Raw genomic sequence first — 27,685 nt, forward strand, 5'->3', positions numbered from 1 at the left:
TTGTAGACCTGTTGGTAACTGTGTTACCGACAGGTCTGCTGATTGTTTTTTTTTTTTAAGGCACAGATATTACACGCACAAAATATCTGTCCCATTAAAAAATAAAAATAAAAATCCCCCAACGCTGCCAACGGCCCTCCCCAAAGACCAGCCGACAATCGCGTGCTCCCTCCCGACAATTGACATAATACCACACACTCCCCTCACGCGAATATGGAAGGAGTGATGCCCACTCCCTCCTGCCACCAGATGCTCCTCCCCCCAGTGCGAATATGGCAGGAGGGATGCTGTTTCCATTACCATACCTTCTTTTTGTGGATTAATTACCACCATTTGTCCTGCTTTATCATCATTGTGTTTTCATCATTTCATCTCACACAGTAATTCATCAGTCACGCATAAATTATTTTTAGATGTCATTATTTTAATTAAATAAATATAATTTTTCTAAATCTTTTTCCATCTTTCAGGACCCTATAAGACCCCTGAGGAAGGCATTTTTATTTTGCCAAAATATGGCCCTTGTTGGGTCATTTGTATTTTACACATTTATTTGGTTTTTATCTTGTGGGTCACTTGTGACTGTATACACCCTTTGTGGATTGTTTTTAAGATTATTGTTTTTAAGTTATTTGAACGCATATTAAACTGTAAACTGGGTCTATCCGATCTTCTGTTCCACAATCTTTTTGTTGTTTTGCTGCTTCATTTCCTTTATGGAACCTTTTGGTGCTATTTGGATTTTGTTATTCCCTTTTGGGCAGCAACATCTGGTCAACTGGTGGACCTTTAATACTAAGACGGACCCTTTTGGGCAGCAACATCTGGTCACCTGGTGGATCTTTAATACGTAATTGGTTTAGTGTGGTACAATAAAACCCAAGGATAGTTATTTCTGACTTTAGAGCAGTGGTCTCAAACTCGCGGCCTGGGGGTCACATGTGACTGCCAGGTACTATTTTAAGGCCTTTGGTATGTTTATCATAATCACAAAAGTAAAATAAAACAGTTTCTTGATCATATGTCTCTTTAGCTATAAATGAGAATATTTTTATTAAGACTTAACCAAAAGGAAAGATTTATAAACTATAAAGAGTTTTACCTCATGCAAAATTGTCATTTCTTTAATAAGACATTAACTATTTTTTTTCTGAGGCCCTCCAAGTACCTACAAATCCAAAATGTGGCCCTTCAAAGGGTTGGAGTTTGAGACCACTGCTTTAGAGGGAACGCTCACTCAGCCCACTTATACTTAACTCACAAGCCATCTATTTTCAGTCTCCACCTGCTGGCAGAGGTGCAAAAACCCATTTGTCTGTGCCAGTAATTAGCAGGTAAAACCTACTTTCTCCATCTGGACTAATCTGACAGGACTAAAGGAAATTAACAAGTAAGTTTAACCCCAGTTGCGTTGAAGGAGGACATTCAGGAGCAGTTACAGGAGGTGGTTTGCCTCACGGCTCAGGAGCCGATACCTTTAAAGTTTTATCACAAGTTTCTACAAGAGCACTCGGATGATCTGTACTATGCTGTTCTGGCTCAGAAATGGACTGAGGATCTCCAGGTTCCCATCACCGCTGAGATGATCCGTAAAGGAGTTCGCTTGGGTCAAACCTCTGTTTTACCTTCTGTTGAGAAGGAGCAAAATTATGTTTCTTCTGCGCGCCTTCTATGCTCCTTGTAGAGCCCACAAGATGGGTGTTAGTGTGGGACATTGTTGTGGGAAATGCAATCACCCTTTAGCATCTCTCGGCCACATGTTCTGGACTTGCCTGCTCATATCCTGTTTCTGGGTTCAATTGGTGTCATCGGTTGCACATCTCTGGAATTGCTCCTGGCGTCTGCATCCGAGTTTTCTGTTTACACTGCAGATATGTTTTCATCCTCTGCGACCGGGCTGTTCGGCCTTTCTTTGGAAGACTGTGCTGTTGGGCCGGAAATGTATACTGCTGCAGTGGCTTTCCCCCCAGCCTCCAACCATTTCTCAGTGGAGAGCTTTGATGCTCCAACAATTGTTGCTTGAGAGAAGAGACATTGCTGACTTGACCTCTAGAGCGGGACGGTTGTTCCGCCAATGTTGGCAGTTATTTAGTCTTACGTTTACTTCTTATGTTCAACATCAAATTTGGGACTCCTAATGTTGTTTTGATATTTCCTTACCTTTATCTTCCAATCACAAGTGTGTGTACTTTAATTTGAGTTGCCGCTGCTGCTTCTTGGGGTGGGTGGGGGGTTGGGGATGGGTTGGGATTGTGGTTGGTCTATTTCTGATGTAAATTCCTGTTGTATTGTTTTTTTCTGATGTTTGCTGAGTTTTACTTATAATAAAAATAATTTAAACATAACAAGTTTCCAAGTTTATTAGTTTTTAATATCCCGATCATAAAACAAATATCTGACCGGTTAACAATAAAATTTAAAATAGGTTAGAAAGAAATAGTAGTTTGGTGTATTTGAATAATTAGAGTAAACATATATAACATATACTAACAGACCTGAAAGTGAGGATAAGTGGGGAGGAAGGGAGAAGTTACATATTGTTAGAGGAAATGAGATAGAGGGAAGGGATAGAACATTAGGGATGGGGATACATGGTAAAAGTGATAAGTAAGTTTAAATTCACCTTCTCCTTTTCCATCAACTTCTTCCCACTGCCAGCACTCTTTCATAATTTCCTACTCTCAGCTAGAGTATGTCTGGATTTACCTGGACACGTTCTCTTTTTAGAGGACTGTCTGGGTGTCCGGATGGTTTCCTGGACTAGAAGGAGTTTGTCCAGGTTCTGGACTCACTCTCTCCGGTCAAGCCCCTACCCCAGAGTCGGGTCTGGCTCTCGTCAGTCTCCCCTGTCCTTAGTACCTTCTCTGGCGCTGCAATTTAAAAACTTCGGGCAGCTTAACGACAAGATCCTTCTGATGTCAGCCTGCTCTGGAAGTCTTCATTCTGCAGCACTTCCTTTTCCCGCGTAGGTGGGATGCTGCAGAGTGAAGACTTCCGGGGCAGGACGATGGCAGAAGGATCATGTTTCTAATGCTGTTGACTGCCCAAAGTTTTAAAATTGCAGCACCGGAGAAGGTACTATGGACAGGGGAGACTCACGAGAGCCAGACCTAACTCCGGGATGGCAGGGGTGGGGCAGGGCACCCTGGGTGGAGCTGGGGCATGGGCAGGGTCGAGTCCTCTTTTTTGACTTAGCCAATATGGTACCCCTAAGCTAGAGAAATGACATGGGGACAGTTTGTTCCCATCCCCGCAAACTCAAACTCTACCACATGAGTTCCATAATTTTCAATAAAAGACAATTGCTCGCTTTTTCTATGAATGAGATTTTGAACTATTGCGGAGACGGGATGGGGATGATGGAGACTAACTTTGTCCCCATGTCATTCTCTATTTTCAGCCCTAATCCACTGTTCCTAGTGCTCTTCCAAAAACTAAGGAACTTCTATTAGGTTAGTAACTAGCACATTTAGAACCAGATATTTTTTTTTCACTTTAATGCACAGTTAAACTCTGGAATTTGTTGCCTGGAGGATGTGCAAAATTAGCATAGCTGGGTTTTAAAAAGGTATGGAAAAATTCCTGGAGCAAAAGGCCATAATCTGTTACTAAGGGAATCTTGGGGAAATCCACTGCTTATCCCTGGGGGTAAATAACTTGGAATCTAGCTACTTTTTGGGATCTGGCATGTACTTGTAACCTGGACTGGCCATTGTTGGAAACAGAACACTAGACTTTGTTCTGATTCAGTTGGCAGTTTTTGGGTTTCTGTTCCCTATACTTTTCTCCTCCTCTCCACCCACTGGCAGCATTGGCTAATTATTTCCTAATAGCTGCTGACTAGAACTTCTGAATCATTGCTCTTGATGGAGTTTTTTTTTTTTTTCTCTCTCTCTCTCTCTTACCCTAAATACTCTGTTTTATCTTTGTTTTACAGATCTGCACTCAGGAACATCCAAATCCTCCTCTCTTCCCGCCTACGGGAGAAGCAGTCTCACTCGGGTAAGAGTAGCTAGGCGTAATGAAATTAAAAAATACAGTGGTGCCTCGCATAACGGACGCCTCGTACAGCGAACGCTGCGCATAACGAACTTTTTGTCTTGCTCCCTATAACGAACTTCGTTTCACACAACGAAGTCGCCCGAGGGGCCCGGGGGGGGGGCGGAACTACTCTCGCCGAAGCCGGGAACAGCAGCACCCTCCTGTCTGAATGCAGTGTTCCATCATCTCCCTCCACCTTACCTTAGATGCCGAGTTTTCCGGCTTTCTTTTTCGGCCAGCCACACACTTTCAAAGAGCAGCACATGCGCGCATGCTCTGTTGTTCAATCTTCTCCTCTGACACAACCGGAAACCGGAAGTTGCAGGAGAGGAGAACATTGATCAACTTCAGCAGCTGCGCGTGCACAGCTTTTTGAAAGCGTGCGGCTGGGTGAAAAAGAAAGCTGGCAAACTCTGCATATAAGGTGAGGTGGAGGGAGGGAAATGTAGGGCTGCAGAACGAATTATTTTGTTTTACATGTATTCTTATGGGAAAACGCGTTTCACACAACGAACGTTTCACATAACAAACTTGCTCCTGGAACGGATTAAGTTCGTTGTGTGAGGCACCACTGTACATAGTGCTTTAAAGAACACTGCATACACACTGCCTACTGTAAAGCCTGTGGTAATAAGCAAAGACAGCATAAAGGGCTGGTGTTAGACATGTTGGGGCCCAGGACTCCAATCTCCCCATCCACCATTACTACCATATATAAAACAACTTTAAAATGACTTCTTCACACACAAAACATGGACAAACCTTCACCAAATACAGAGCAATGGATCACAAATTAGAAATAGAAATATGAGGACCAAAACTGAAATGAATACCCCAAAAAGATAAACTCGGGAAGTGCTTCATTTGTACTGAACACAATCAGACCCCGATGCTCAAAAGCTTTCCGTGGCAGTACGAGTTGTTAAAGTACTCTTACTGGCACGGACAGCTGTTCTGCCAATGCACAAAAGTGTTCTCCATGGCTGCTATTGATAGTCATAGCAGCCACCGAGAATCCTATGCTAATGCATTACAAGGAGTTCATTTGTATTATAATGAGCACTTTGTGTAATGCACAGCAAGAAAACGCATTATTTTCCATGCATACTTTATTGGCAGGGTCTGAGCTGTCATAGCCTTACTTCTCTGACAGGGCCTGAGCACTGATTGGCTAAGGCATTGATAGGAAAGTAAGGCTATATGACAGCTCAGACCCGCAAAAAAAATCCCCTCCTGCCTGCTCATTAAAAAGAAAAAGACTCCCTATCCCTTCCTCCCTCCCACCCAGAGCCATCCATATCCCCCATCCTCCTTCCCACTGAGCCCCTCAACACCAAAAAAAAAAATCTTGTGGTCTAGTGGGCTGGCCCATGACCTACCCCAACCTGGCCGTATGGGCTAGGATCCCTCTGACACCCCGTATCTTTTGCTAGAAAAGTTTGACAGGAGGAATGCCCACTCCCTAATTCCTTGGATTCACCTCTTCAAAATGGTGGCCAGCCCCTGCCCAGTGCATCTTGGGATGCACTGGGAGGGGCCTAATACCACAGGCCCCTCCCAGTGTCTATGGTATTAGCCCCTCCCAGTACATTCCAGGATGCACTGGGCAGGGGCAGGCTGCCATTTTGAGGAGGAGGGCCTGAAGCAAGAGGGAGTGGGCATCCCTCCTGCCAAACTTTTATACCAAAAAGTATGGGAGGGAGATCCCGGCTCATACGAATGGGTGGAAGGGAAGGTCTTGGGACCAGCATACTAGACCACCAGGTGCTTTTTTTGGTGTTGGGGGGCTCAGTGGGAGGGGGAATGGGGGGGTTTGGACAGCCCTGGGGGGGACCGTGATTTTTGTTTTAATGGGTGCACTTGTTGCACTCACACAACACACGCACAACAACTGAGCTTCAGGGCTTCCCCTGCTGACTCCAGAGCCAGCAGGGGAAGCCCCAAATCAGCTGAGCCGGTAGCTGCCACTCTCCCCACTAGGCAGAGGGGGAGAACGGCAGCTGCAGACAGGGAGAGATGTGCCTGCAGGCGCTGGGCAGAGTTCTTCATCTTTTACTGGTGCTGCTCTGCAAAAATAGCATGCATATAATTTACATACTATTGCACTGAGCATCCAGCCCTCAGTGACATAACCATGAGGGGGGGGGCTGGGCCCCCACTTTGAGCTTAGGCCCTCTCAAAATGAATATCACCCTTGCTTTGCTTTAGCAGATGACCTCCTCCTCCCCCTTCCTCAGGTCCAGTGACCAGAAATCTGCAGGTTCTGGAGCTGGCAGCAGTATTTCAGAGCTTCTGCTGTTGTTGTTGCATCCCCCACCACGCCTGCTTGGCTTTCATTCATGCATGAAAACAAAACATGGTTGAGGGAGGTGGCAGTGGCAGCTCAGGGATACTTCTACTAGCTGCAAAATTTGGAGATTTCTGATTGCTGGACCGGAGGAGGAGGTTGTCAGTTAGCAGGGCTTGGGGATCGCCACCAGCTCAGGTATATATATTTTGCATGCAGGTGGGGAGAAAATTTGGTGCCCACTCTCTCTCCTGCTGCACTAAAAATCCCAACATGACCACCCTGCTGTGACCTGACTGCCCTCCCACAGCGGGAAAAATGCCCACTCTGCCCCAATTTCAAGTGACCCCCTTCCCCATCTCCGCCACCCCATTCCCCCTTACCTCAACATAGATGAGCCAGAGGGACGTGGACACCATCCTCCCAGCTGCTGCATCGTCTAAAATGGGCCTTCTCTTCCCTGGTGCATCTTGGGATGCAACGGGGAGGGGCCTGAGGCTCTGATTGGCCCACCACTGCAGGGAAGAGGTGTTGTGGGCATCTTTCCCACTGCATCACAACACAGGACTTTCTAGCAGTCTCTGACACTGACCGGCACCCCCATATCGGTCTTTTTTTTTTGTCACCAAAGCCAATGCTGCTTTATGAAAATAGCTCAGCAGTGTTGAAGAGCCCATTTGCATGTCAGTGTCGGAGACTGCTAGAAACCTCGCTAAAGACAGAGATTATCCCTTTTAATAATCCGCCGCTAAACTGCATACAGGCTAAACCGCCGGAAAACAATTCCCCCTTTCTATTCCCTCCCCCACCTCAGCATCTCTTTCCCTCCCTCTCTCCCTTCATACTATGTCCTAAGTTTGTACCCCCTTCCTCTCTCCCTTCTGTGTCCCAAGTTCATGCCCCCTACCTTCCTTCTGTGTCAAATGCGCTCTCTAGCTCCCTTCTGTGTCCCAAATTCCTGCCCCTCTCTCTCTCCTTCCTTCAGCCTTTGTCCAAAGTTCGTGCCCTCCCATAACCCAGCACACTCCCTCCTTTATCCCAAGTGCATGCCCCCTCTCTCTCTCCCTTCCATATCCCAACTCACTTCCTACCTCCCTCCCTTCTGTGGTCCAAGTATTTGCACCCCACTCCCTGAGTATGCACCAGACAGAGCCTCCAAGTGGGCTGCCTCCTTCCTGCCTTACTTGCTTCTTCGCAGAACTGTGGGCTGCGGTTCCGACATGCTGCATGTGGCTGACCCAGAAGCCTTCCCTCTGACATCAGCTCTGAAGACTTCTGAGTTGGCTGCAGGCAGCATGCAGGGAGCACTGCACACAGCTTTGTGGAGGAAAGAGTATGGCTGAAGGGCAGGAAGAAGGAGGCGCTAGCGAGGTAACATTTGTGAGACCCCCTCAAGGTGCCTTCATTTCCGCGGGATCCCCACAACTCTGGGGAGAACCACACAGACCCTGTGGGATCCCCACAACCCCAGGGGAAACGCTTCAGGATTCCCGTTGGCCCTGTTCCTATGCAGCTCTCTACTTTTTATCTCTTCCACATGGCTCCACCATTTCCAGAATCCCCCTTCCTTTCTCCACTCTTGACAGAGTGGGGTGGGCTGTATCTTCCTGTCCCTTTCTCTCCATTCGCTACATGTTCTTATTTCATTTTCTTCCTTCCTGCCCTCCAGTGGATCCATCTCTGTTCCTCTTTCTCCCCACCCTTCATGGTCCAACATTACTCCTCTTGTCTGTTGTTCTTCATCCCACCACCCTTGAAGCTGACCAAAGGAATGGAGGAAGGAAAAAGATGCTTCATTTCTCTCTCCTTTCCATTCCAAGATACAACTTTTCTCCCTTTCTCTTCCTCCCTCCCAGGTCTAAATTCTCTCTCTTTCCTCCAAACTGCCCTCTCATCCAGCATCTCTTCCTCCCTCTCCACACATTATCCACCATTGCTCCCTTTTCCCAACAGCCTTCCTGTCCCATATCTATCCCTCCCTCCCTAGGTCCACCATTTCTCCCTTTCTCTTCCCTACTGTCCTCCCTTCAAATATCTCTTTTCCCCTCCCTCCACACTACTCTACATCCAACTTCTCTCCTTTTCTCTTCCCTCCCTCCAGATCATTGCCCACCATCTCTCTCTCCCTCCCTTCCAGGCCCATAATTTCTTCTCCTTCTCCTCCCTCCATCCCCAATCTGGCATTTTCCCCTTTCTTTGAACCCCCTCCCCCATTCTGCTTTAAAACAGCTGCTCCAGGGGGCTTCCTTGGGCCAGCATATCTTTTCCTTCTCTCTGCATCCATCTAATGTTTCTCTACCCTTCCCAGTCTATTTGTCAAATTCATTTTTGTTCCCAGGAGTTTGCCAATCATAGCAGCAATTCTGATGTGCTACCTGCAGCCTTCTCTATGCTTTCCCTCTGATGCAGTCTGCCCAGACAGAAACAGTTGTGTGATTGGGGGCAGACCATAGCAGAAGAAAAGCACAGAGGGGACAGCTGGCAGCACATCAGACTCACTGCAACAGCTGGGAACAAAAATAGTATTTGACAGAAAAACCAAAGGTAAGAGCAACATCGGTCAGGTGCAGAGAGAAGGGGGGAAACATGCCAGTTCACAGGGGGAGGGCCCTAGAGATGTAGGGCCCAGGTCAGCTGCCCTGTTTGCCCCAACCCTAACGCCAGGCCTGACAGCATGTCAGTCGGTCCCAACCTGCAGAATCTTACACTAGAAATTTTCCCCAGCAGTTCCCTAGAATTCCTGATAGGGGCCACTGGAAGCAGGCCCAGTATAAATTCCCACAGAGTGGGATCTGATTTGTTTTTGCAATATATAACTGATGTCACTGTGACATTATACCGACTGACATACAATACTTTAAACAAGGGGTGTCCAACCTTTTGGCTTCCCTGGGCCGCACTGGCCAAAAAAAAAATGTTTCTGGGGCCACACAAACGCGCAAATGCTGCAGCAAGACAGAGGAGGGAGCTGGCAAGATGGTAAACACCCGGGGGCAGCAGAAGAAAACACTGCATCGCCCTCGACCGGGGCCGCACAAAATACTTCACTGGGCCGTATTTTGTATCACAATGGGGATTGTTGCTGTTTTCTGGGTCTCACCGCGTTTGGGCGAGACCTGGAAAACAGCAACAATCATGATGGCAGCTATGGAAGCCTAAGAGAACTTCAAATAATATATTTTCAATACTGTGACATCATAGCCATTACCTATCAGATCTTGAGAGGAAGCGAAGGGTGGTCTTTGTGAAGCCATTGTAACTGGTTTCCTTGCATGGCTACCCTTGAAGGTTCCAGACTTGCATGGGAGAAATTAAAAAAGCTTTAAAAATGTTTGCAGTAAAAAGCCTCATAAGTGCATATTTGGAATACAACCTAGACAATATCCAAGAGCACTAAATGGGGTGAATGTTACTGTTTTACAGTTCCCACATAAGCCAGAGATAATGTAGTGGGCAAAGCTCAGAAAGGCAAGGCACTGGTCTACAGACAGCTTTTCTCATGGTGGAAATATAATCTTCCCAGCATGCTTCTGTGCAAACCCTCAAATAATATGATTGTTGCTGTTTTCCAGGTCTCACCGCGCTTGGGCGAGATCTTGAAAACAGCAACAATCATGATGCCAGCTGTGGAAGCCTAAGAAAAGCTCAAATAATATATTTCCATAGTACAATGGTGGAGTGAGATTGACATAAACTATGTGATCTTGCCTTGCAGCTGCAATCAGCAGAATTCACCCCTCCAAACATTGGGGCAGGAAGCCACGGTAAGAGTGATTCTAAATTAGATTATCTGCTCGCTAAAAAGCATCCATGCTGTACCTCAGAGCTGTGACCCCCCTCCCCAATCCATTGACCCCTTTCTGCATCTCAGCCTTATAGAACATCCCAGCAGTAGCTGCAAGTTCTTCCCAATTTCTCAGTTATATCGGTGTATGGGCAGGCTCTTACTATGACCTGGATGCTCTCCCTGAGCTCCCTATCCTCCTCCCTGGGACCCATGTCCTCCTCTGCTGGCATCTTAGTGACCCTTAGTGCCGATCCCCTTATTCTCCCCTGCTGGCTACTCCTAGGTAGGGTTACCAGATTTTCCATTTGGAAAATCCAGACCCCTAGGCCCGCCCAGTCCCATCCATCCCAGTCCCATCACACCTTGGTCCCGTCCTCAATCCCACCCTAGCCCTGCCCCCCGCTGCCTGCCCTCCTGCCCGATCACAATTTGATAGAAGCTTTTCAAAGTGCCAGGTTTTGAAAAGCCGTATGGGGAAATCTGGACGTCTGGTAACCCTACTCCTAGGGACCCTTCTCCCTCGTTGGACCCCTAGTGCCTAACACATTTGTGCTGATCCCTTGTTGGACCTAGGGTTACCAGATGTCTGGATTTACCAAGGCATAACCTCTTTTTAGACGACTGTCTAGGTGTCCAGATGGGTTTTCAAAATCCAGCAGATTGTCTGGGTTTTGAAAAGCATTGAGCTTGGGGCCGTGTCTGGAGGGCCTCTGTGCATGCATGGATGTGATGATTTCATACACATGTACCTATGTATACGACATCATCGTGTCACATCCACGCATTTTGTGGGGGGGCTTTGTGAGAAACGGAGGCAGGGCTGTGGGCAGAACAGGGCGGGCTCACACATCCTCTTTTTTTGAACCAAAAATACGGTAGTCCTAGTTGGAGCCCTAGTGGTGATCGCACTCTGAAAGCCTTGTCCCTCTGCATGGCCCTGATAGTGCCTGTCCTGGTTCTGAGATGCTCTCAAAGGCTTTTTGCCTTGAGCCAAGCTCTGAAGAGCTGGGTTTTTTTCTTCTCTTCAAAAAAGCCCCATTGAGAAACACCAGCACTTATAAGAACCCTGTAACTACTACTGTACTAACAAGATTGTTCCTTTAGAGCAGGGATGTCCAACCTGCGGCCCCGTGAAGTATTTTGTGCAGCCCCAGTCGAGGGCGATGCAGTGTTTTCCTCTGCTGCCCCCGGGTGTTTACTGTCTTGTCAGCTCCCTCCTCTGTCTTGCTGCAGCGTTTGTGCGGCCCCAGAAAATTTTTTTCGGCCAATGCGGCCCAGGAAAGCCAAAAGGTTGGACACCCCTGCTCTAGAGGACTGTCTTCCATCTTAGACACAACCATCAGAGATGACTGAGCATGAGCCACACTACCCTCCCATAATAAACACAGCATAGAAATTTAACTCTTTCTGAAATAATCTGTTAGACCTTGTCTTACTGCGAAACCCCTACTATGTCTTTCACTCTTGAACTCATGGGGAGCAGATTTCTGCTTCCCGTATTCTAATCTAATTCCTTTTATTTTGTGTCCATACAATATTGGTTAAGTCACACTGAATATAGTAGAGGGTGTGTGTTGTCGTAGCTTAAAGGGCAAAGAAGTCAAAGTAATACTGTATAACTGGATAAGACTTCTCAGTGTACAAATAAGCAAAATATATATCTGGCTTATAATGTAAATAAAGTATTCACATACACTCAGAATTGTGAAATTTGACCAAGAGCGTTAGCTCCTATAGCCAAACCCACCGCCCCATCACTGTGTATGACTTATTTTGAAAAAGAGCTTGGAATGAACATACTGTTCAAATGCTCAACTAATTTTCAATGGCAAAAGAGAGAAAGAAGTTCCCATTTAGCTTTCAGCCATGTCACAAATCATATTGGCAGTGTGGGAAGGGGGCAAATTCAGCATTTAGCATCCTGTAACTGAGATGTAGCCCATGTTCCAGGGCTGAGATAGAGGAAGGCATGAATGAAAAGGTGTGGACAATTGTAACCTGCAAAATTCCAGCTTCAAAATCCTGTGCCAGATTTTCAACCCTTCTTACACATGCTGTCTCCCCTAAGGAGACTCACAGTTATTTCTCCCATCTCCCTTTCACCATCAAACTGCAGCATTCCCAGGAGTAACAACTTTCTGCATTCACCAACCCTTCCCTTGGTACTACTGAATCCACAGCCTTTCTCCTCCCCTTTTCATGAGCTTAATTAACTGCAGCATCCCAAAGAAGGCACCCAGTTTGCATTTACCAACCGTTGCCTTAACATTTTTTTTCCCCCCAGGTTCACAAGTCCACAAGCAGGGGAGGGCTTCAATGGCTGGGAGGGTGTAGATGGGCTGGAGTAAGTCTTAACAGAGATTTCGGCAGTTGGAACCCAAGCACAGTACCGGGTAAAGCTTTGGATTCTTGCCCAGAAATAGCTAAGAAGAAAAAATTTAATTTAAAAAAAAATTTAAATTGAATCAGGTTGGGCAGACTGGATGGACCATTCGGATCTTTATCTGCCGTCATCTACTATGTTACTAAATCATGTACCGCAAGCTAACAGAATTTCTTCCTTCTTTATACTTCATAAGGCAATTACTTTTCTATATCAGCAAACCAAACCATTACTCAAATCTTTTCCTCCCATCTTGCCTTCTGGGTTTGTTTCAGCAAGAAAACCCATTTACAAGAGCTTGATTTTTGCTTCCTGCTTCACTACTAATACTACTACTTATCATTTCTGTAGCGCTACCAGATGCGAGACGGTCCCTGCTCAAGAGAGCTTACAATTACAGCTAATCTGTCACAATTACAATCTGTGACAAACAATAAGGGTGAATCAATATATGCTACTCAGGTAGGGAATAACGGAGGGAATGATAAGGCAGATGGGGTAGGGAACTATAGAGGGAATGACAAACAGATAAAGGTGATTTAGAAGTGGGTTGGAGATATAACTTAAAAGCACGGTTTTACTTCTACTGAGAGCAGTGGAAGTAAGGAGGACAGATAGAGACATCTGGGCTTTACTTCTATTGAACCCAATGGAAGTAAAACCCAGATGTCTCAAAATGGCCTCCTTTTTCTGGAGCCATATGGTAACCCTTCTTAAAAGAGGCTTCAAAAAAGTGGGCTTTAGCATGGATTTCTCTTCCTTGCAGAACTCTTCCAGCTCAGTGCTATCACATGCACTGCATGTTTAGGAACTCCATGCAGATTTTCAATACTATTTAAATGCAGGGACTGTGAAAGCCACTCCAAAACATCCATATTTCTTTCCTGTAAGATGTCTCTATGTCATACTTCTGCCAGCTCCAGACTCCATCCCTTCTATCTTGCTGCACTGTATGCCTGGAACAGACTGCCTGAGTCAGTCCCAAGCTCTGTCTCGGGAGGTATTCAAATCTAGGCCCAAAGCCCATTTTTTCAAGGCTGCTTTTAACTCCTACTCACTTGTAAAATAGGAGGAAAGAGGGCGGGACTTGTACACTGTGTTTTTTTGTGGTTACACATTCAAAGTGGTACTTATTATGTAGGGCAATGGAGGATTAAGGGCTAGATTCACTTACCTCCTTTGCGTGCCCAATCTGTGGCCGATCCGTGCAGGCCCGATGAATTTACAAAACAAAAAATTAAAATGAGGGCGATCAGAGGAACAGCCCCCTCCCACCGCACGGATCGCTAGTGTGCGATCCTGACACATGCGCAGACCATCTGTAGATGGTCTGCACATGCGTCTAAGAGCCATCTAGAGCCGCGACTTTTAAAAAAACTTTTACTAGCCCAGCGAGCCTGTGGTTTTAACCATGCTTTAAACCCGCAGGTTAAAACCACGGGCTCGCAGTGCTGGGAAGGCAGGAGAGTCAAGGCGGCAGGAGAGATTCGGGGCAAGAGCAGGGCGGTGAGTCGAGGCGGCAGGCATAAGAGATTCAGGGCAAGAGCAGGGTGGCAAGTTGGGGCAGCAGGCAGGAGAGATTCAGGGCAGAGCACGAGATTGGGGCAGGCAGGAGACAAAAGGAGATCGGGGCTGAGACAGGGCAGGAGATCAGGGCAGAGAGCAGATCAGCACAGGCAGGAGATCGGTGCTGAGACAGGGCAGCAAATCAGGGCAGAGAGCAGGGTGGCAGAAGGCAGGGCAGTCAGAAAGGACCTCAGCGACTGGTCCTCAGCAGTTGCTTCTTGTGTTGATCGGCCTGCCCAGTCGGTTTGCAAGATTTCTGTAGTGAATCGCATCCCTGCCTACTTTGCATGCCGTTCCCCTTATTTGCATGCACAGATCTGAATCGGATTGGAGGAGAGGTAAGTGAATCAGGCCGGAGTAAAATCGGGTCGCAAACCGATCGGTACACGATCAGTTTGCTTAGTGAATCTAGTCCTAAGTGATTTGCCCAGGGTCACAAGGAGCAGCGCTAAGATTGATCCCACAACCTAAGGGTGCTGAGGCAGCTTCACCACCACTAGGCCACTCCTCATCCACATCTGTTTATCACTCCCTCTGTGAGATATTCCCTAATCCCTATTTGTCCTGTTTGTATGTTATAATTAGATTGTAAGCTTTATTGAGCAGGGATTGTGTCTTACATGTTTAATGTACAGTGTTGCATATATCTAGCAGTGCTATAGAAATTATAAGTAGTAGGATTTGAATACTGCCAGAGATGGAGCCTGATGTATCAAGTCAGGCAGCTTGTTCCAGGCATACGATGCAATAACTCCCTTTCCACAAGGAACTTTCCCTTTTCCCCAATTTCTCTGGTCCTTACTTCCAACTTTGTAATTCCCTACCTGAGCAGCGGGTATAGATTCACCCTTTTTGTTCTGCTTGTCTGTCATAATTAGATTGTAAGCTCTTTCAAGAATGTGGTGCAGGTGTTAGAGCTAAAGCCTCGGCACCCTGAGGTTGAGGGTTCAAACCCACACTACTCTTTGTGACCCTAGGCAAGTCACTCGGTCCCCCATTGCCCCAGATATATTAGATAGATTGCAAGCCTGTCAGGACAGGCAGGGAAAAATACTTAAATACCTGAATAAATCCAAGTAAACCGATCTGAGCTCCCCTGGAAGAATGATATAGAAAATTGAATGAATAAATAAAAATAAAAATAAAATTATTAGGGGATTAGACATTCAAATTATTAGGGGATTATTATGCAGTGGTTAGAGCTGCAGCCTCAGCACCCTGAGGTTTTGGGTTCAAATCCCATGCTGCTCCCTATGACTCTGGACAAGTCAGATAGAAAGACCCACCGGGACAGATAGAGAAAAATGCTTGAGTACCTGAATGTAAACCACTTACCCCCCTCTTTTACGAAACTGCGATAGCAGTTTCTAGCGCGGGGAGCCACGCTGAATGGCCCGCACTGTTCCCGATGCTCATAGGAACTCGCAGTTTCGTGAAAGGAGGCCTAAGTCTATAAATGGTATATAAATAGTCTATAAATATTATCATGCATGGGTAGTAGCCAGTTGCGTATCTTGCATAAACAAGGAATAACACAGGATGGTTTCCTGCAGTTATCCGCGAGGATGGGAACAATGATGAATTTTATTCTTATGTTGTTATTATAGTCTGTTATTGAAAAAGACATGGGGGAAGCCACTGCTTGCCCTGGATCGGTAGCATGGAATGTTGCTACTCTCTGGGATTCCAGAATCTTGCTATTTGAGATTCTGTATGGAATGTGGCTACACCTTGGGTTTTGGCCAGGTACTAGTGACCCAGAAGGGATTTCAGAGGGAGCCAGGCCAGAGTAGTCGCTTGTGCTGGTGAAGATTTAAAGAGATATGGGGGGAAGGGAAAGCATGAGTGTGGTATGGAGGGGGGGCAGAGAGGTGCCGGCCAGTGCACCCACCAAGGTGTCTGGGGTGGTCACTCCCCTGCTCCCCCCCCTCTTATTATGCCACTGGTGCTGCATACATCTGGTAGCGCTATAGAAATAATAAATAGTAGTAGTAGTAGTAGCAGCAGCTAAGGCAATTCCTTCCTATACCAGGACCGCCAACTCCCGACAGGCTGTGACCCCCTTTAGGTCTCTCTCTCCCTTCCTTCCTGTTGCTGGCTCATCTCCCAAATGCTAACCTGTTACATTTCCTTAAGGAGGAAACTCCAGCAACCCAGTTGTAGCTGCTAAGTCCTACCTCTGGTTCAGGAAGCACCTCAATTCTCTCGTTGCAAGCCTTTCATTGGAGTTCTTCCTTTCCATTTCTTCTGGGACTTCTTTAGCCCAAGAATTTGCATCTGCCTTTCTCCTTCTCACTGAAGGCATCAGAATACTGCGTTAACTTGACAGCAACATTAAAAAGTGTCCACTGTCAGAAAATACAGTGCGCACGGCCACAGTAGTATGCAGTCATTTGATGCTTCAGGACTAAAATGTCTCCTTTCCTGTCAGTACCCTGACCTGAGCCTTCGAAAGCTAGCAAAAATGTATTAAATTAGTCCAATAAAAGGCATATTTTTTCCATGTTTTTGTTTTATTTGTATTAATTTTTAATTTAGTGAGTGGAATATGCCAGATCTTGCTGTTTTTATATTTTGCACAGTACAGAGAGAAAGGAGTGGAAAGGGTAGATGTGAATTGTTTGTTCATTCTTTCCAAAAATACTAGGACTAGGGGGCATACGATGAAGCTAAGTAGTAGATTTAAAACAAACCAGAGAAAATATTTCCTCACACAACTCTGGAATAAGTTGTCGGAGAATGTGGTGAAATCAGTTAGCTTAGCGGGATTAAAAAAAAAGCTTGACTAATTTCCTAAAAGAGAAGTCCATAGGCCATTATTGAGATGGCTTAAGGAAACCCACTGCATATTCCTAGGATACACAGCATAAAATCTGTTTTACTACTTGGGATCTAGCTAGGTACTTGGGACCTGGGTTGGCCACTGTTAGAAACAGTATGCTGGGCTAGATGGACCTTCAGTCTGTCCAAGTATGGCAGCTCGTATGTTCTTATGTGAGTCAAGTATAGGACAATCAAACCATTAATGAGTTTGACTCTTAGGCACTGGTGGAATGAGGCAATATGACATCACAGTCTTTGCTCTGGAATGTTGCCACTCTTTGGGTTTCTGCCTGATACTTGGGACCTGGGTTGGCCACTGTTGGAAACAGGATACTGGGCTTGATGGACCTTCAGTCTGTCCTAGTATGGCAATTCTTATGTTCTTATCATTGATTCTATTTCTCTTGTGTATGCAGAGTCTGGCTTCTTGGAGTTTCAGTTAATTTTTGTCTATGTATTTCTGTTTTACATTTGATTACTTGTTCTATACTTGGTGAGGGTCTATCTGTAATTTGTGTGTGAAAAAGGCCAGATATTCTGTTAGATTTGAATGTCTGTGTAAGATTGAATTGTACTAATCTGGTCTGTTGGTTTTTCTAATACATATATTGATGATCTATTTATTTAAAGGTAATATATAGACATAAAACATAAATTAAATAAGGTGATACTTTATATATTGGACTAACTTAATGCATTTTTGATTAGTTTTCAATATAAAAAAATGTATATCCTTCATTACCCTATCCTCTAATACCCACTGCAATGTTCATGGTGCTATCCTATCCAAGATAGGCCCTTGTGTGATTTCTGAAAATTTTAATCAAGTTTGATATACCGTCTTAATATTGTCAAAGTGGTGTACATAACATTAAAAATAAAATTTAAAACTATTAACATACCGTTAACATATCATTAATACCTAATATAAGACTAATCGAGACATAAGTAATAATAATAATAATAACAGTTTATATACCGCAATACCGTTAAGTTCTATGTGGTTTACAAAAGATTAGTGGAGTACAAGTTGAGTTGACGTACAAGTTGAATTAACTTAAGGGATGTGGGGAACAATGGGGAGAAAGGGCAAGGGAGGGGAAAGAGGGAAGTGGGTCAACTGTTTAGGTATTTCAGGAATAGGTGGGTTTTGAGGCGTTTCCTGAATACCTCATAAGTGGTGGGCAATAGGAGTTGTTCTAGGTCTTTACCCCATAGAGCAGCCTGATGTGAGAGAAGATGCTCATGGTGTTTTTTTAGTTTGCATCCTCTAACCGGGGGAGAAACGAAGTGCGAGTGGGAACTTCTCTTGTGTTTGTTGGCTGAGAAGGAGAATAGGTCAGTGATGTATTTAGGGGTTAGACCGTAGAAAACTTTAAAACAGAGGCAGGCGAATTTAAACTTTACACGAGCTTCCATCGGCAACCAGTGTAGCTGTTTGAAATATGGCGTCACGTGATCGAACTTCTTGAGACCGAAGATTAGTCTGACCGCAGTGTTTTGCATTAGTTGTAATCGTCGCATATTATTTTGGGGGATTGCTAAGTAGACGACGTTACAGTAGTCGAGTTGACTTAATACGAGGGATTGTACCAAGATTCTGAAGGCAGAGTTATCAAAGTATGCTTTAATGGATTTAAGTTTCCAGAGGGTGAAAAAACTCTTTTTGATTTGGGAGTCTACCTGATCTTTCATGGTGAGGCATTGGTCCAGAGTTACACCCAGTATTTTAATGGTGGGCTGTATGGGATAGTTATGTTTGTTGATGTCTAGTGGGGTTTTGGTGTCAAGAGGGCGCGGTGAAGCGATAAAGAATTTTGTCTTCTCAGTATTGAGCTTGAGTTTGAAGTCTGTCATCCAATGTTCCATCAAGTTTATGGCTTCTGATGCTTTTGGAATTGTTTCCGAGATGGAGTTGGCAAATGGGATAATAATTGTGAAGTCATCAGCGTAACTGAATAATTTTATCCCCAGCTGGGTTAATTGAACGCTCAGTGAGGTCATGTAGATATTGAAAAGCAGAGGGGATAGTGGGGGACCCTTGCGGAACGCTGGATGGAATAAAGGAGGGTGGAACTACAATCATTTATAGAAAAGAGGAGAGAGGGTAATACAAAGGGAAAGGGAGGCTATGCTCTTCCTTAGTTATCTTTAAGTTACAGGAAGTCATTGAATTGATCGGACGGGAGGTCTTTAAACATGAAGGTTTTTAAATTCATTTTAAATTTATCAATGTTTTCCTCTTCTCTTAAATGAGCGGGTAGGTAATTCCAGAGTTTAGGAGCACTTACCAAAAAAATGCATTTACGGGTAGTGTTATAAAAAAGGTGTCTGACTGAAGGAATATGTAAAAGATTTTGAGTATTTGATCTTAACATTCTAGTTTGATTGTAAGGAATAATCAGCCTGTCCAAGAAAGTGGGTATATGAAGGGATTTTATTTTAAATGTTAGCAGTAAAATTTTATATGTAATTCAATGTGTTATCAGAAGCCGATGTGATTTTATTAGGAATGGGGTTATGTGATCGGATTTTTTTCCTTTATGTATTAGTTTAACAGCAGTGTTTTGAATAATTTGTAACCTATGAAGTTCTTTTTGAGGGAGACCATTATATTACGAGTTACAGTAGTCTAACTGAGAGATGACTAAAGAATGAAGAAGAATATTGAGAGAGGACGGTTCTAATAGATTTGAGATGGACCTAATCATTCTTAATTTGTAAAAACATTTTTTAATGATAGAGCCTATTTGAGAATGAAACGTTAGTTTATTATCTAGTATTACTCCAAGAATTTTGACAGAATTTGTGTTTTAGCGGAGTAGATTTGAGAAGGATGGTGGAAACAGGTAGATCACTGGAGTTATTATTTGGGGAAAAAAATCATCCCTGTTGATTTTTGCGGATTAATAAATAGCATATTATTGAGGAGCCACTAATTAATTGCCTCAAGTTTTAGCTTGATGTCATGTATTTCTTGTTTATAGGTTAAGTTAATTGGATAGAGTAATTGAAGATCATCTGCATAGGAATGTACGGTGAATCCAAGAGATTGAGCTGTTGTAAGGGGGGGGGGGGAGAAGTAAAGATGTTGAAAAAAAAGGGGAAATGCCAAATTTTTGCTTCTGGTTGTCAGATGAAGATTGTCCTATTATAACTTTAGAGGTTCTGTTTGAAAAGAAAGAAGCAATGCGATCTTGATATGGTAGAATTGCTCTATAGACCCTCAATGACATTTGTAGGGTTTTGTATTACTTTGCAATATACTTGGTACAGGGTTTTGGATATGAACTTAGCTCACACTTTTTTCAGTGGTAGCTCACTGCGAGTTAAATTCAGGTACAGTAAGTATTTCTCTGTTACTGGAGGTTTTACAGTCTGAGTATATGCCTGAGGCAATGGAGGGTTAAGTGACTTAACTAAGATCTCAAGGAGCAGCAGTGGTATCTGAATGTTGGTTTCCTTGGTTCTCGGAATGCTGCTCTAACCATCAGCTACAGATAATATATATTCCAAGCATGTTTGGTAACTCAACAATAGACCTAAGACCAGCATATCTGAAGACTGGTGGCCATTTGACAACTTATCCCACAGTGATAGACAAATTATTTTATGGTTGCCACTTACCATAGGATTTCTGTTAGAGTGCTGCTGGAAGATGTTAGACTGAGATATTAGGGTTGACCAGGAGCCAAGTATTAAAGCATCTGCATACATTTTCAGAATATGCAATTATTATTCTGTTTAATATGTTGAATTATTTTAGGGCATTTTGTTTTTTATTTTTAGGCACATGTTTCTCTGGAGTGTTTTCTAATGTGCACATTACCATCAGTAAGAGAGGTACTGGGGAGAAGCAGATGGTGCAGCTGCACCCGAGTAACACAGTGAAGGGGTCTTAACTCGCAGCAGGGGGTTTAGCCATGGTTGGACCTAGATGGGCCCTGCCTAGCCAGTTTGAACTCAGGACCATCCACCCAGCAGCCACAGGCTTCCGGCCAGCGTAGCTGCTGGTCGGCTCTCTTTGCCACATCCCTTTCCCCAGTATCTACTCCTTTTATTCCCCCCCCCCCCAACCTGGCGCATCTACCTTAAATTTGTTGTAAATGTTACCAGGCAGCAGCAATTCACCACGCTCTTCTGCCGCTGGCCCCTGGCACCTTCTCGCCTCTGCAGCCTGTCCCAGCGGAAACAGGAAGTTTTCAGAGAGGGCGGGCCACAGTGGAGAGAAGATGCTGGGACCAGCAGCAGGACAACGTGGTGAATTGCTGCCGCCGCCGCCGCCGCCCAGTAACTTTTACAACAAATTTAAGGTGGTTGCGTCAGGGTGTGGAGAATAAAAGGAGTAGATAACGGGAAAGGGCTGTAGCAGAGAGAGAAGACCAGCAGGTACACTGGCTGGCAGCAAGATGCCGCTTCCACTAGAGTGCTATTTAGAGATAAGGCCCTCCTGAGAGATGTGTCTAATTCATGGAGGGGTAGAAGGCAATATGGGACTTGGGGGAGGGAGTGGGGGAAGGGAGAAATGCTGGACTCAAATGAAAGAAGGAAGGAGAGATGTGAGACTTGAGGATGGGGTAAGTGAAGGAGGGAGGGAGAGATGCCAGCTTTGTGAGGGATGACAGGGGGGCCAAGGAGAGATGGAGGAGGACAGAGGGAGCAGGGGAGGGAAAGATGGACATGGGGGAGGGCAGAGGAGGTGTGTAGCATTCTGTAATAATTTGGCTTATTTAGTTTTCTTGATAGTGGAGGGGATATTTGTGAAGGGGAGGGGAGACAGGGGTTTTATTGATCCTTGCTGTGTATTATTTGTGTTTATAAAATGACAATCGTAAAGAATATTGTTTCTTTTTATACCTGAATAAAATAAATTCAATATAAAATCATAACTATACAAGGTTTGTGCTGATGGGATCAGATGGCTTCTGGGGTTGGACGGGGACTGAGCTGGTGGGGATGGGGTGAGAATGGGAACTGAGCTGGCGAGGATGTGGCGGGGATGGGGTCGAGCTCACAAATTTTTTCCCCGTGTCATTCTCTAACCAGCATGAAATGTAACACGGATCATTGGATCTCTTATTACATTACATTATATTGATGTCTTCTATCCCGCCAATACCTTTCAGTTCTAGGCGGTTTACAACAAGAAATTAGCCTGGGCATTCCCAGGGAGATTACAAGGTTAGAAACATAGAAACATAGAAATAGACGGCAGATAAGGGCTGCGGCCCATCTAGTCTGCCCACCCTAATAACCCTCCCCTACCTAACACTGTGAATAGATCCCACGTGTCTATCCCATTTGGCCTTAAAATCAGGCATGCTGCTGGCCTGAATGACCTGAAGTGGAAGACTATTCCAGCGATCAACCACCCTTTCAGTGAAAAAGAATTTCCTGGTGTCACCGTGCAGTTTCCCGCCCCTGATTTTCCACGGATGCCCCCTTGTTGCTGTGGGACCCTTGGAAAAGAAGATATCTTCTTCCACCTCGATGCGGCCCATGAGATACTTGAACATCTCGATCATGTCTCCCCTCTCTCTGCGTTCCTCGAGTGAGTAGAGCTGCAATTTATCTAGCCGTTCCTCGTACGGGAGATCCTTGAGTCCCGAGACCATCCGGGTGGCCATTCTCTGGACCGACTCTAGTCTCAGCACATCCTTACGGTAATGCGGCCTCCAGAATTGCACACAGTATTCCAGGTGTGGTCTCACCATGGATCTATACAATGGCATAATGACTTCAGGCTTAGGGCTGACGAAACTCCTGCGTATGCAACCTATGAATTGTTTTGCCTTGGATGAAGCTTGCTTCACTTGATTGGCAGTCTTCATGTCCTCACTGACGATCACCCCTAAGTCTCGTTCTGCTTCAGTTCTTGTTAGGATCTCGCCATTAAAGGTGTAAGTCTTGCATGGATTTTGGCTGCCCAGGTGCATGACTTTGCATTTTTTGGCATTGAAGCTGAGTTGCCAGTACCTAGACCAGCGCTCCAGTAGAAGTAGGTCGTGCATCATGTTGTCGGGCATTGAATTTTTGTCTGTTGTGCTTTTGCCCACTACATTGCTTAGTTTGGTGTCATCGGCGAATAATGTTATTTTACCTCGGAGCCCTTCTGCCAAGTCTCTTATAAAGATGTTGAACAGGATCGGGCCCAGGACCGAGCCCTGCAAAACTCCACTGATCACCTCTGTCATTTCGGAGGGGGTGCCGTTCACCACTACCCTCTGAAGCCTACCCCCAAGCCAATTCCCAATCCATTTCGTCAATGTGTTGCCCAATTCTATAGAACTCATCTTGCTCAGCAACCTGCAGTGTGATACGCTATTGAATGCTTTGCTGAAGTCCATGGACAAGTTTGGTCATTGTCTTTAACAAAATTCGATGATGGCCTCCAGAGTTTTGAATTATAACTTTATTTTCACTACTTATTTCAAGTACTTGATTGATATTCTCCCTGGCTTTTCTAAAGACCTTGGTCAATATAGACATTTGGAGTTTCAACAAGTTACTGCTACCTTGGCACAACTCAGGTTGCTTCTTCTTCAATCATCTTATGATGCCTTTGAACTTTCCTCGAGGGTCACTGCATTTTCACTAGTGATGCGCCTTCTGGCCTGGCTTCGCACCATTGATATGGATCCCAATCTTCGGGATCGTCTGGCTAATATCCCTTGTGTGGGCAATGACCTCTTGACGAGGCTGCCACCAAGAAGTTGTCTGAACATGAAAAATCCTTTGCTTCTATTGTCAGACCAAAGCCCAAGCCAGCTCCTGCAAAACCTACTCAACCTCTTCCATCCTATCAGAGGCGTTATCCTCTGAGGGCAGCTCCTTACATTCAAGCGCCCCCCCAAGAAACAACAACAGCAGAAGCAACAGAAACCTCAGTCTTCTGCTACACGTAAGGGTTCTCAGCCTTTTTGACTGTCTCATACAGAGCAAAACCTCCATCGTTCTGCCTCTGTCCTCCCCTCTCCCCATAGGAGGTAGTTTCCATCATTTTTACCATCAATGGGAGACCATTACATCCGACCTCTGGGTGCTGACAATAATCAGGGAAAGATACTCTCTTCATTTCACTGAGATTCCACCAGAGCTTCCTCCAAGAGAGTGTCCTTCCAATCCATCCCAGACCGCCTTCTTCTTCAGGAAGCTCAAGCTCTGCTTCATCGAGGAAGTTCCTTTGCAACAGCAGAGCGGGGGGTTTTACTCCCATTACTTCCTAGTTCCGAAGAAGTTGGGCGATCTGCGACCCATACTGGATCTCAGGGCTCTCAACAAATTTTTAGTCAAAGAAAAATTTTGCATGTGGTCACTGGCTTCTCTCTATCCCCTTTTAGATCAGAACGTTTGGTTATGTTCTCTAGATCTCAAGGAGGCTTACACTCACATCCCCATTCATCCGACCTCCCATCAGTACCTCAGATTTCGAGTGGGGAATCTGCATTTTTCAATAGAGTGCTACCCTTCGGCCTGGCATCGTCTCCACGAGTGTTCACCAAGTGCCTAGTGGTAGTGGCAGCAGCTCTGTGAAACTATGGTTTTCAGGTGTTCCTCTACCAGGATGACTGGCTCATCAAAGATTCCACATCTCAGGGGGTTATTGTAGCAACCCAATGAACTACGTGGTTCCTACAAAGCTTTGGGATTTGAGATCAACTTTCCCAAATCCCACCTATAGCCCTCTCAGAATCTACAGTTCATCGGAGCTGTTCTGGACACTATACAACTCTGAACATTCCTTCCTCAACAACAGGTTGATAGCTATAGTATGCTTCGGGATCTGGGAATGGTCTTATAACACAGTTATTTCAGATTCTGATCTAGCATACAAGCTTATAACCATCTGTCCTACCTCCAGCACCCTATTTTGTGGCACTGTAAGAAAGGTGGCTATACTGAAAAATCCCCCAGATCAGATTGGATAAATCTAAACACTTTCAAGCTGTTAGGTGAAGCGTCGGATGTAGTATACTTTAACCAGTGTTGGAGTCTGGATAAGACAGATAAGATTTTTATTAGTCACATAATTAGTATTGATATGTTGGAATTGACATATGGGACCTATACACTGTTGTCTGTTTAAAAAAAACAACCCAAAAACCCTTTTTCAGTTTTCATATATGGGTGGTGGAGGTAGGGCAGATAATTATAAGCTTGTATGTTAGATCAGGATCTGAAATAACTGTACATTATAAGAGATCCAATGATCTGTGTTACATTTCATTCTGGTGTCCTTTCCTCCAAAGATTTGCAGCTATTTGTTTTCTATTTCTTAAAGATTTGCTTTTGTTTTTTAAATTTGTGCTCTACTCTGTTTTTTAAATTAGTTTTGGTTAAAAGCATAGAAACATGACAGCAGATAAAGGCCAAATAGCTCATCTAGATAACCTTGATAGGCGGTATATAGTTTCAAGTTTCAAGTTTATTCAATCATTTGATGGATCGCCTATAACGGTTTCTAAGCGATGTACATAATACAATAAAAAGAGATAAGAAACTTAACATAATAATTATATTAACATGACATAAAAACATTTAAAACGTACTTGAGGGGAAAGGGAAAAATAAAAGTTACAATTTCGGGTTTCATAAGAAAAAAGGGAAAGAACAAAAGGTAGGGTAAAAGAGGTAGCACAAGATGGCTTAAGCATACTTCATAAACAGTAAAATCCTAATAATAAATAAATCAAAATAGTCTGCCCTTCTATCAATAATTCTTACTGCATCAGGAGTAAGATTACCATAGAAAAATCAGGACTAAACTGCTCTGCTAAAGGATAGTGCTATTTAGTGCATAAGGGCCACAGTGCTTGGAGTAGATGAGTAGCCTAATGGTTAGTGCAGTGGCCTGACAGGGGTCTCAAAGTCCCTCCTTGAGGGCCGCAATCCAGTTGGGTTTTCAGGATTTTCCCAATGAATATGCATGAGATCTATGTGCATGCACTGCTTTCAATGCATATTCATTGGGAAAATCCTGAAAATCCGACTGGATTGCGGCCCTCAAGGAGGGACTTTGAGATCCATGCCTGAGAACCAGGGAAATCAGATTCAATTCCCACCACAGCATCTGTATATACCAGGGGTGGGCAACTCCAATCCTCGAGGACCGGAATCCAGTCAGGTTTTCAGGATTTCCCCAATGAATATGCATTGAAAGTAGTGCATGCAAATAGATCTCAAGCATATTCATTAGGGAAATCCTGAAAATCCGACTGGATTACAGCCCTTGAGGACTGGAGTTTCCCACCCCTGGTATATACTGTAGTATGAAAACTTCTTTCATTGTAATTACAGAAAAACCGTATATCAAATCCCATCCCCCTTTCCCTTTGCTATAAAACCTCCCTTTTTCCATCCACACCCTGTGTTTATTCATCCCCTTCCTGTAACACACACCTGTATTTTGTCCTCCCTCCTGCATTTGAGAGTTTCTTAATGAAGGAGGAAAGACGGAGTGTTATCTTGGATGTAGTATTTCAGCTCCTGTTCTGTTGTTTTCTCGTTTTGCAGAACTCCAGGTAAGAGTTGTGATTGGGCACAGCGCTGGACTTGAAGGTCAGGCCTCTTGTTTTCTGTTCTGTACAGTTGTCTGTGGTTTAATGTTTGAATTTTTCAGCAGCCCTGTAATACAGATGCTAGAAATGGCATTGATTGAAATTTGTGGTTTCCATAAAAGAGAGAGGCTTGACTGATGATGGCCTCTTGTGCCTTAAGATTATTCTGGTTCTTATTCTTTCTTTATCTTACAGAATGGTAGGGGTCAGAGGTCGCGGATGGATAGAGGAACCTCACTGCCCAGTATGCTAGAGCAAAAGGTAGTGCCTGTTCCAAGGAGTGAGCCTTCTTATGTAATGTTTCCAGGGATAATCTACACCAAGAAAAGTAAAAAAGAAATGACAATAGCCTGAAATATGCTAGGTACTGGCACTGTTACAAGCAGAGAGCAGGCATGTGCTGGGTATTGGCAGTGATACAGGGTGGGGGTGCTGGATATGTGTGTGTACTAGCAGTGTTACAGGGAGAGAAGTGCACAAACATGGCAGGTGGGCTTTAAAACACTAACCTTGCAAGCTTCATGACTATTTCAGATTTATCCATATGAAATGCTGATGGTGACCAACAGAGGGCGCATAAAGCTGCCACCTGGTGTTGACAGGACACGACTGGAGGTGAGACGTGAATGCACATATCACAAGGAAATGAGGGCCAAAGGAGAGAGGGATGACAAAAGAAAGGGGCACAGAGGATGAAGGGGATATGAGGAAAGGAAACAATGAGAGAGAAAGGGAATAAGTAAGAGCCTTAGGGACTCATTTTCAAAGCACTTAGACACAGGTTTCTGTGGTACTTTGTGTATCTAAGTATACTTCTCCCTCCGTATTCGCGGTTTCGGTTATTCACGGTTTTTCGTGCGCAGGCTCCGTCTCCAAATTTATGTCAAAGGAAGCTCCCAGCGATGCACAGAGAAAATCGATCCTCTCAGCGTTGTACAAATGAAATCGCAGCACTTTCTTGACAGGAACAGGTAATTTTATTTGTGGTTTTGTGTCTTTTTTCGGGCTTTTTACAGAAAAACAGCGAATAACTGTTGAAATTTGCGGTTTTTCCATATCCGTGGCTATGTTCCGCCCGTATCCACCGCGAATACGGAGGGAGAAGTGTACTGTACTTTGAAAACGAGCCTCTGTGTGAAGATGCGCCTGTTATCTTTTTCCCCTCCTATGTTGCCATTGGAAACTGTAGACAGAATACTTGTGCGTTTGTAAGTGTAAAGTGTGTTCATGTGTGCAAATGT

General features: G+C 44.6%; 1 protein-coding gene across 12 annotated transcripts in view; it reads left to right on the forward strand.

The window, feature by feature from the left end:
- DMTN (dematin actin binding protein) overlaps positions 1–27,685 on the forward strand; it is a 131,127-nt gene that overhangs the window by 100,290 nt on the left and 3,152 nt on the right. For all 12 annotated transcript variants that reach the window (XM_033948317.1, XM_033948326.1, XM_033948318.1 and 9 more), the window contains 5 exons: positions 3,938–4,002; positions 10,044–10,092; positions 26,401–26,408; positions 26,640–26,705; positions 26,979–27,059. In XM_033948317.1, coding sequence (XP_033804208.1) covers positions 3,938–4,002; positions 10,044–10,092; positions 26,401–26,408; positions 26,640–26,705; positions 26,979–27,059 — 269 coding nt within the window. The remainder of the gene's footprint in view (positions 1–3,937; positions 4,003–10,043; positions 10,093–26,400; positions 26,409–26,639; positions 26,706–26,978; positions 27,060–27,685) is intronic.

The sequence above is a fragment of the Geotrypetes seraphini genome, chromosome 6 (genome assembly GCF_902459505.1).
Source record: "Geotrypetes seraphini chromosome 6, aGeoSer1.1, whole genome shotgun sequence".
Classification (NCBI taxonomy): domain Eukaryota; kingdom Metazoa; phylum Chordata; class Amphibia; order Gymnophiona; family Dermophiidae; genus Geotrypetes; species Geotrypetes seraphini.